The 10,068-nt window shown below is 38.7% G+C and overlaps 1 protein-coding gene across 1 annotated transcript; it reads right to left on the bottom strand.

Annotated features, from left to right (window-relative positions):
- Nucleotides 1–5,839: 5,839 nt before the first annotated feature.
- On the bottom strand, nucleotides 5,840–8,556 carry LOC132172542 (exopolygalacturonase-like). Its single transcript, XM_059584056.2, has 5 exons — nucleotides 7,938–8,556; nucleotides 7,427–7,738; nucleotides 6,899–7,188; nucleotides 6,510–6,726; nucleotides 5,840–6,390 (listed from the first exon to the last, which is right to left on the bottom strand). The coding sequence occupies exons 1-5, from the start codon at nucleotides 8,508–8,510 to the stop codon at nucleotides 6,157–6,159; spliced, it is 1,626 nt and encodes a 541-aa protein (XP_059440039.1). The 5' UTR covers nucleotides 8,511–8,556; the 3' UTR covers nucleotides 5,840–6,156.
- Between the last annotated feature and the right edge of the window lie 1,512 nt (nucleotides 8,557–10,068).

Below are 10,068 nucleotides of genomic sequence, written 5' to 3'. Positions count from 1 at the left end.
AGCTCAAGTTACTTTCCATGAATAGGGAGGGGCAACTGTTGTGCAGACAAGAACGAAGTGCACGTCCGCACGGAGGAGGCACATAAGGAGCAATCGGCGATTCGCTTGCGCCACATGGAGGAGAGGTTTGGGGGTTTAACCGTTCGGAAGAGGGAGCTTGCGCGCACCCAACAAAGGGTCCTTACCGATCACTTGGCCGACATGGATGGTTCGAGCGTTCGTCGTCATCAACCAAGACCACAGTACACGGGGGTAGAAGACAAATTTATTGTTGAGAGTGAACCTATCAATCCTTTTGCGGGGCGCAGAGTGCGGAGGAAATTTCCTACGGCACAAGCTCATGCTATGTCATGGGAAGCAGTCGTCAAGCTCGACACCCCGGGCTTCCAAGGTTGATTACAACCCAAAGAACCCCTGATTAAAGAAAAGAGAGAAAAATCCGACAAAAGAAGGTGCCTAGGGAGGCGGCGGAGAGGCCGAATCAATCGGTGATTCGTTGGAGGCAATACGTGGATGATCAGATGGAAACCCTGTGGGAACAACTAGAGGCCCTCACGACTCAATTTGGCAACATGGGTGGTCCTAAAGTTCATCACTGTCAACCAACTCCATGTCTTGTGGATGAAGATAACGTGGTTGTCATTAGTAGGGCGCAATCTCAACGATGGAAGTCATGCATTGAGGCGGAACTCCCGCGACAGAACAACTTCACCGTTATTCGCGAGCCTCAAACCCATCAACCAAATCCATATTCTGTGGAGGATCTGTTGATGAGGAGTTCCAGGAATCCGAGGTCATTAATGAGGAGTTCAGGCATGAAGATGTTGAAGATCCTTCACAAGGATTCATGGATTGGAATTCCCACCAACCTATGATGACGATGTTAGTGAGGAAGATCTAAAGGAAAGACCCTTGCCATCCGACTTAGATGAATAAGATGAAGAAGATGGGTTTTATCCCATGTTTAGTGGCCTCTAACCCGAAGAAGATAACCTATAGGAAGATGAAGGACCCACAGATGATATCGTAGAATATTATGAGGAGGATGAAGACCTTCCAGGAGAAGTGCCTAATTTCAATGATGGAGAATTAGGTTATGTTCATTTCCTTGGTATAGACGATATCTTATCAGATTCTCATAACAATGATTGTGATGAGTTTTCTGTGGATGGGGAGAATTACATGTTCACAAGGGAGACAACGACTGACCCATTCTTGAGTATCTTTATGGCATGTGGAAGGGAAAAGCCACAAGAGAAGCACAACAAGACTGAAGTATGGCACGGTGGTGTTTGGGGCATTCAAAATAATCATTATAATCTACCAATGATTAAGAGCATCATGTTTGTCGTGGTGTGTTGCCTTGTCTTGATCTTGAGGATGGGAGAATATTGGAACGAGTTGATAGGGCACTCGAAGGACCATGGAAGGACAATCCAAAGACGAATTCTCTCCAACTTGGGGAGAATGATGTAGATCCACGAGCCTCATCTGCAAGATCATCAGCAGCCCGTCCGGACGGTCCTTAACCCAAGAGCCTCGTCCGGAGACCGTGCAGACGCCTATGTTATTTTCATGTTTTTAGGGTTTTATGTATGTGGCTGTCCGAACGAGGATATATCCCATCCAGACGAGCGTCGTAGTATTTCATATTTTACGTTTATGTTTGTGACTGTCCGGACAGCCATAAGTTCCGTCCGGATGGACACCGTATAGTTTCAATTCTGATTCTAATTCGTAGTTTTATAAGGTTTAGGAATATTGGGGGCTATAAATACATGCTTATAGCATCCAGAAACGCAATTGTTGATTATATATGAGTTTTGTTCAATAAAAAGCTTCAGAGTTGAGCGTTCTTCTGTTTTCCTTCAAAACCTAGAGAGTATCTAGCGTTTTGGAGAAGATTTCTTAGATCCTTTGATAGAATCAATATCTAAAAATACCTATCCGTTCCTTGTTGTTGTTATTCGTTGCAGCCTACTAAGTCATGCTGCATTATCGAACCACCCCCAAGGGCTATGAGGGAAGGGCCCTTGGGGGTGGTTCGGCCACCCCCTAACTGACCATGGGTTTCTTCTTCTTTTTTATTTTTTATTTTTTAATTGTTTTAGTTTTTTAGTTGTTAATTTTTTTTTTTAATTTTTAATATTACTCATTGCCATGTGTCAGCTTTTTATTGGGCTGACATGGACTTCCTTTCCTTTTTTGGACAAAAGTTGGACATTAGTGCTAATTCCATTTTAATCAATAATAGGAGTACCGTTTGTGATACGAATTGAAACTCGAGTGGGTAAAAATAAAGACGTTAAATCACAGGGGGCCAAAATGTATTTAACCCTATTATAAAAAATCATTATCAAATTTGAAATTGTTGATACGGTTGGTCACACCACCATAGTCCAATCAAAGATACCTGCAAAGACAAACACCAAGGACATGGGTGACTCGCCGGAGATACCGGTGAGAGACACTCCGATGCTAAGTCAGTGGAATGATTTCTATGAATGGTAGGAAGTTAAGAAAAAAAAAGGGAAAAATTGTGTGTATCTTAGACTGGATTATCACATCGATCTTTCCTTTTTGGTTCCCCTTGTCTATCTTCTTCCTTATATGACTGATCTTTCCTTTTAAGTTGTTAGATCCTGAATAGGCATGATTTTTAAAGGGAACTACAGTGCTGAGCGTTCGTGTACTATTTATCTAGTGGTTTTAGGGTTGCACTCGTACACTTGGGCAATATCCAGTGGTCAACCAAAAGTTAACGTAAGCTCGAGCTGGTCCCTACACAAGCGTTTGTGAACTATTTGCAGGCAAGCACTCGCGTGGTCCCTACATGAGTGTTCGACTAGAAAGTCCAGAATTCCCCAAAATGACCATCTAGCTAATCCTAGTGACCCAAAAGTCCAATTACCCCTCTAACCAAGCTATCTTATCATAGTTAATTATTTAGGTCGCTACACTACGCCCCACAAACGAATTAACAACTTCATCCTCAACACTATACTCATCTTCCTCCTTCGCATAATGCAGAGTTGGTCGATGGCGATGAACGTTTGGATGAACCATGGTAGCCAATTGCTTTAATTTGTGCGCTAACTTGTTCTTCGAATTGCAAAAATCAATCATCGACTCGCTCAAAATGCTCCTCTATGCATTGCAAACGTACCATCAATTGCTTATCATGCATTGCTTCTTCGTGCTTGTGCAATACACCAATATCTACAAAACAGTTACCCCTTTTGCGTCCCCTTCACGCCATGGAGTCTAAAGCTTGGCTCTCATACCAACTAATGCAGGGTAGGTATATTGGATTGCAAAACAAACATTAGCATATTAACAATTCTTCCTAAAACCAAAAATAAATCAAAGATTTGAAGTAAAATAGATAGAAATTAAATCACTCTTAAAGTGTTTCTTATGAAAACTTAAGAAAATATCACATAAGCTGCGACGGAAGCCGTCCTAGGTAAGTTTACATAAAAAATACAAGTCCAAACGCTACTTATAAAACAAAATAAAATGAAATTGTTAAGTCGCATTAGAACAGATAAAAGTTTCGTTTGAAGGGAACCTTGCAATGAAGTAATGCGGTCAAACGAGTTTCGACCGGCTGTCAACCGAACGTCTCTGGTTGCCGAAAGTTGTAGCACTCGGCCGAATATTGGACATTGACCGTCAATCAATCGAGGTTCTTGGGAAGTCCTTCTGATCAAATAGACGACAACTTAGAATATTCCTTGGAAGTCCATCTCGAACTCATTCAGCGCACGACCACGTTTGACCACGGCCGCGTTCAAATGCACACGTCTTCTCGTGTTTTCTCATGAAACCGAACCCGGTCTGACCTACATCAAACACCATGCATTCTTATATATAGAGGATGATCATCAAGCTATGTACGTGGCTCTCCCACATTTTCCTGACTAAATTAAAGGAAGTTTATTGACTGGTAGCTGTTTGGCTAGCGATCACGTCATACTAACATATGTCATTCTTCATATACAATAAAATTTTGGTACCTCTATGTCCGCACACTACTAATCCTTGTTTTCACCATATATAGCGACACACATCCGGCATTGATTGGTCCGGAAGATTTCCCGTTTGTTTTTTCTCCGATTTGCCACTTCACAGGGCGTTCAACATAGGTTATAATTTACTTAAAATTATAACCTCCTTGTACATGTCACGGAAATTCAGTTAGATGAATTCTATGTTTCATCGAAAGCCCAGACAAAATTTATGTACCTCCAAATTCGAGCTAGGTTTCTACAAACCAGACAGCGATCTATAGGCGGCCCCCAATGTTGTGCTGCTTGTGCACATACGTGGCAAACTCAAAAAAAAAAATAAAAAATAAAAAATTTACGAGTCGATAGTTTATTATGAAGGAATTGATATATATATATTCCCTCCGCCGGTGTTGATGGGGTTCTTCGGCAACCCATTCTAGTTTATAATGCATGAACATGGACACGTACGGTGATTTCCAATAAAACCTTCTTTAATAAAAATGGTTATATCTCAAGTTTCTAACATTAGATGGGGGCAAGTTTGGTGGCATTGAAAATCTGTATCAAAGACCTACAAAATTATGTTTCAAAAAAATTTGCTAATTCCAATGTTTATTTGGTCAAAAGGGGCTGTAAAAGAGAAAACTGAAAAGCTGAACAAAAACTGGCGTTCCAAGTTAGTTCAAACTGACTTAGGACGAGTTGAGATTTTTTTGTTCAAATTCAAACTGGTACGTGTCTCAGTTAGAACTGGCTGCAACGGTTCTTGTAAACCGACTTATTTCAGTATTATACTAGGTTTAGAGTTTTGTTTATTATAAATACATGTTATAAGTGACCTAAGAACATAAGTCGTTTGATGTTATTTTGATTGATTATCAATGGAAAACACTTTGAAAGTGGTTTTCGTCCTATCCTACCTTGAATACTTGATCGAATATTGATTTTGGAAAGAGTTGTGACTCTATTAATTGTTGTTTGTCTTTTGTCCTAATATATTAATTAGTTTCATTCTATAGAGTTTAAATTGACCTTTCATATCTAGATTGAAACTATAATAAAGCACTTTAATTACTTAATTAAGGAGGTGTTTTCAGGTTAATGTTGTGAACTTTTTAAAGATGTTAATGGGTAAAAAGATTGGAGTTGGTAAGGGATATAACTCAGAGGTGAGAATATCAATGTTCAATGGTGCATACCCTAGCCGTTGCATCCGTTGGATCAATGAACTAAAATCGAAATTTAAAAAAAGAGTAATACTACTCTTTACACATATTTTACACTAGTTATATTAATGTAGTGTATTTCAAGTGACTTTCATTTTTTCTGGTTTTTTTTTTTTTTTTTGGAAACTTCAATTCACTTTGGACCCCGTGAATTTTCACCTGTTTTGACATCCCCTTCTCAAAACTTCAAAACTTCTCAATTTTGACCCTGAACTTTTAATTGTAGTCAATTTAAACTCATCCGTCAATTTTTGCCGTTAAAACCTTTAAAAGGGCAAAATTACCCTTCAATTTTTTTTTATTTTTTATTTTATGTGAAAGACGGCCACTCAAAGCAAGTCACATGAGTCAGCCGATATGAAATGAGTTTGATAAATGGGAGTGAAAGAGTAGCAATATTACTTTTTAACAAAAAAAATAATATTGATCGATCTTGTAATTGCATTTGTGAAATACATAAAGTCCTTTTGGACGATGATTCATATAGATCAATTACAGATGATTATATACATTAATATAGAGTCAAAGAACCCTTAATTTGTGAGTTTAAGGGTTTGGGTACTTTTATTACTACGAGAAAGACAGAGCCCCCTACAGGCTTTTTATTCGCGCTCATAAGCTAATCTTAAGAAACCCTAAAAATACTTGAAACTTAACAACTTGTAATATTCGTCAATAATAGAAGGCAGGCATAGTGTAAAATTTGCAAGGAAGATGGATGTCTCTCCGAAGAAGCTTCCAAATCTCCCACCCACCCAAGCTTCTTCTATTACATGATGATCAACAGCCATATATATATAGTTCCCTGCTGTACGTGACACTAAATGCGTGCACTTAATTACTTGGTATTCTGGCTATACATTTTAATAAAGAGAAAGAAAATAAATTGTTGAAGATGAACAAGATCCAAGAAGAAACTAATTATAATTAGCGCAAACTGATGGAATCTGTTTCCCTGAGCACGTCATGTCTGCATTTGTGCATTCGGATTTAACGCTGCCATTACCCCCCGAGTATTTGAGATCGATGTCTACCATCGAAATGCTCTGGCAAGGCACCGATGTGCTGCATGTGAGTGACACTGCCAGACTCGTCGTCGTCGTTCCACTGATGCCCTTGTAGTGAACCCCGCTAATCGCCACTTTGGATGGCTATATATATATATATGCACAAAATGAAGCACAACCCAAATCAATTTTTTTTTTTTTTTTTTTGAAAATTTAGCATAAATAATAAGAAATTAACTCATATATATGTGTGTGTGTATTACCGAATCCGAAAGAGAACCATATTTCTGATCTATAATAATGGGATTTGCAACATCTATCATAGTAATATCTTCAAAAGTGATGTCAGAAGCTTTGCTTGGCTCTGATCCTTCCCAGGTTTTGATCCTCACACCGTTCGTGGTGCCTTTCAAGGTGACATGAGACACAGTAACCCCACTCACATCCTCCTCATTCTTATACTTGCCAAGGCTGCCAATACTGCAGTATCAACAACAAAAAGCCTTTACTCTCCGTTTCAAAAGTTAGTTATAGTGTCCACTAAAAAAGTGAAGAGACAAAAATACCCAAAAAATATAACTAAATGAATCATTTGAACCGGAGAGGAAGGCTTAAGATAAGTAAATGTGTTAATTGATATATATTTATATACCTAATGCCATGTCCAGGGCCACAGGTGACATCAGAGACGGTGAGTTGGGTTGTTCCATGTCCAACGGAAATGCAATCATCACCGGTTCCAACTGTAATGCCAGATATATCGACTTGACTGGAGGTGCTGACATGGATGCCATCTGTGTTGGGGCTATCTCCCGGAGCAGTTATAGTGAGACCATGAAACTTCACGTTTGAACTGAATGACATAATTATGTGGAACGATTTGCTGTTTACGGAATGGATCCCAGAAATGTCGGCATTCTTTATTTTGGCCAAGGCAATTGTCTGCACATACAAAAGTCATCAACAATCATCTCCATATATATATATATATATATATATATATTGCAAAATTGCTTTATATAATAAAGTCAAAAACTTTCAATTTTCAAGGCCCCAAATTATAAAAAGTTTGCAATCTCACTTATCCCATTACCATAAATAAGTGAAATGACATTTTATACCTTTTTAAGAGATAGATTGCAAAAGCATAAAAAGGTTGAGGATGGGAGAATGGTCTTACAGAAGGGAGAAGCGAACAATCGGCGCTTGCTTTACAATCATTGTACTTCCACACAGACGGGCCTTGGCCATCCAAAGTTCCTGAACCAGTGATTATCAAACCATCGACTGATTCGAAAGAAAACCACTCAGGACTTGGATAATCACTGAGATCTGTGGTGGCCTTAACAGTTCCTTGAATTTCAAGAGTTATTGTAGAGCTCTGGCATGGCCCTGCGAAAACGACTTGCCCTGACACATACGAACCAGAGGGAATAACAACCTTAGCCGCACCCCCAGATTTACATGCTGCATCCCACGCCTTAATAAATGCCTGCATTAATATGCATCAAAATTAAATCATCATCATCATCATCAATTGCTTCCAACCCTAAATTATTACCAAAAAGATAGGAAAAATTAAGGAAGTTGTACGTATGAGCTAAGCTAGCTGGGCTGTGAATTTATGATGCTATAAATTGAGATTGTGATCATGTTAATAAAACAAAAATAAATATATTCTATGAAATCACCTGTGCACTATTAGTGTGGCCATCTGCTTTAGCTCCATAGGAATTAACATTGTAACCAGTACTTGAACCACCACTACCGCTGCCACTGCCGCTGAAGTTGCCGCCGTTGCCGTTTCCGCCATTTCCTTTGCCGTCGTCACCATTTCCACTGCTACCGTTTCCGCCACTGCCTTTGCCGTCATTACCCTTTCCACTGCCACCGTTTCCGCCACTTCCTTTGCCGTCGTTACCCTTTCCACTGCCACTGTTTCCACCACTGCCTTTGCCGTCGTCACCCTTTCCACTGCCACCGTTTCCGCCACTGCCTTTGCCGTCGTCATTGTTTCCACCGCCACCGTATCCGTTGCCGCCATTTCCGTTGCCGTAGTCGCCACCGTAGTCGCCAACGCCATAGTTGCCGTCCTCGCTTCCAAGGGTTTTGCCGGCGGCGGCGCTTCTAATGGTTTTGCCATCAGCTATATCAGCGAGATCACCAAGGCCACGACGGGCACATTCCGCCTCAAGAAAGAGCAAAGTTATCCCTAGGAGGACAAAGACAAGGGCCTTTACCACAAACCCCTTTGCAATGCTCATACTGGTGGCCTTAATTAAGCGCTGATCAGAAGTTTATGCTTTTCTTAGTTTCTTCTTGTTTCAATGATGAAAATTCAAGCCGAAGGATTTTCTAATTTATAGAATACGTCTGGTGGGAGTTAGTGATACCAATTTGTTAGCACTTACCTATCTTTAGAAGCTTCAACAGAAAACATAATATGATCATCTAGAGAAAATTAGTTTAAATTTCGTTATTTGTACGTTATTGCGTGTCTTACCCAATATTAGAAATTAGTTTATCTATACGTACGTTGGTGCTCGGCTTACCCAATATTAGTAATGTTTTGTCTCAACCCTAAATGAGGATATATATCCGAGGTAACATGTAAATGTCCCTTGTAGCCACAATTCATAACCAGAATTTTACCTACAAAGACCAATTCCCATCAACAAATTGGAAGCTATAGCCTGAGATAGGAGGCCAGTACTTTTGGGTGTAAGTCCTGAACCCTCCGTCTGCAACCATGCATAACGTACGGGGCTATTAACGAGTCAATGAAGCCTAAATTAATATATATAATCCATAATTTAAAAACCATCAAGCTACCCATTAACAAGTGATCAGAAAACGTTGCACAAATTATGTGTGTACCTGATAGACCACGTACAATTTAAATTTGCAATTATATATATATATATATATATATAAGGGTCTATCCAAGTTTATTACTTTAATTAATTTTTATCATTTTGAATCTCAAAAGAGAAAAAAAAGGAAAAAGAAAAACAGATCGATTATGCAATATGTAATAATTTATTAACTGACTTTTTTTTTTTTTTTTTTTTTTGATATGTCCACACAAGAGGGGTGAGAGGAGATTCGAACTAATGACCTCGCTTCATAAGGTGTTGTCTCTAGCTGATTGAGATACCCCTTGAGGACATTTATTAACTGACTATTAATACTTCTAGAAGGTGATGTTTCACTATTCACACGTCTCATTCCCAAAGAGGACGTTTTTGCAAAAATGTCACATTGTATGGACATTTTCACTGTTCAAACGTCCCTAAGTTTTATTCTAGTCACTATACTTAAAGACATTTGCAAAATGTTACTATTCGAATGTCCCTAATTAAATAAAGACGTTTTTTGGACTTAAAATGTCACCTTCTACATATCACTATTTTGCCAAATTTTTGTAGTGATTATCTGGTCTCATTTTAGAAGTGATATATATATATATTAAGCTCCATGCATGCAGTGGTTTTCCCAACAAGCAAAATTTCTATCTCTAGCGTATAAAAATCTTCTAAAGAAGTAATTTAATATAATGCTAAGATTTAGCATATAAAATTTACTAACTCAAATACATTATATATATGTAACCATCCGGAGAAAAGCGCTAACCATATTTGTGCGATACAACCCTAAAATGATTAGTCAATTTTGAGCTTCCTTAAAATAATCACTTATAATATAAATTAAATTAAGTAAGCAATAAAAGACTTAGCACCTATATATGAGCATGTTTTATAAACCACCAACTCTCTAATGGGCTACTCATCTTTCCAATATAGGACTGTGATGTTATAAACT

This window comes from Corylus avellana, chromosome 1, assembly GCF_965113065.1.
Source record: "Corylus avellana chromosome 1, dhCorAvel1.hap1.2, whole genome shotgun sequence".
Lineage (NCBI taxonomy): Eukaryota > Viridiplantae > Streptophyta > Magnoliopsida > Fagales > Betulaceae > Corylus > Corylus avellana.
The sequence above is the reverse complement of the archived record's forward strand: the minus strand, read 5'-3'. Positions and strand labels throughout refer to the sequence as shown.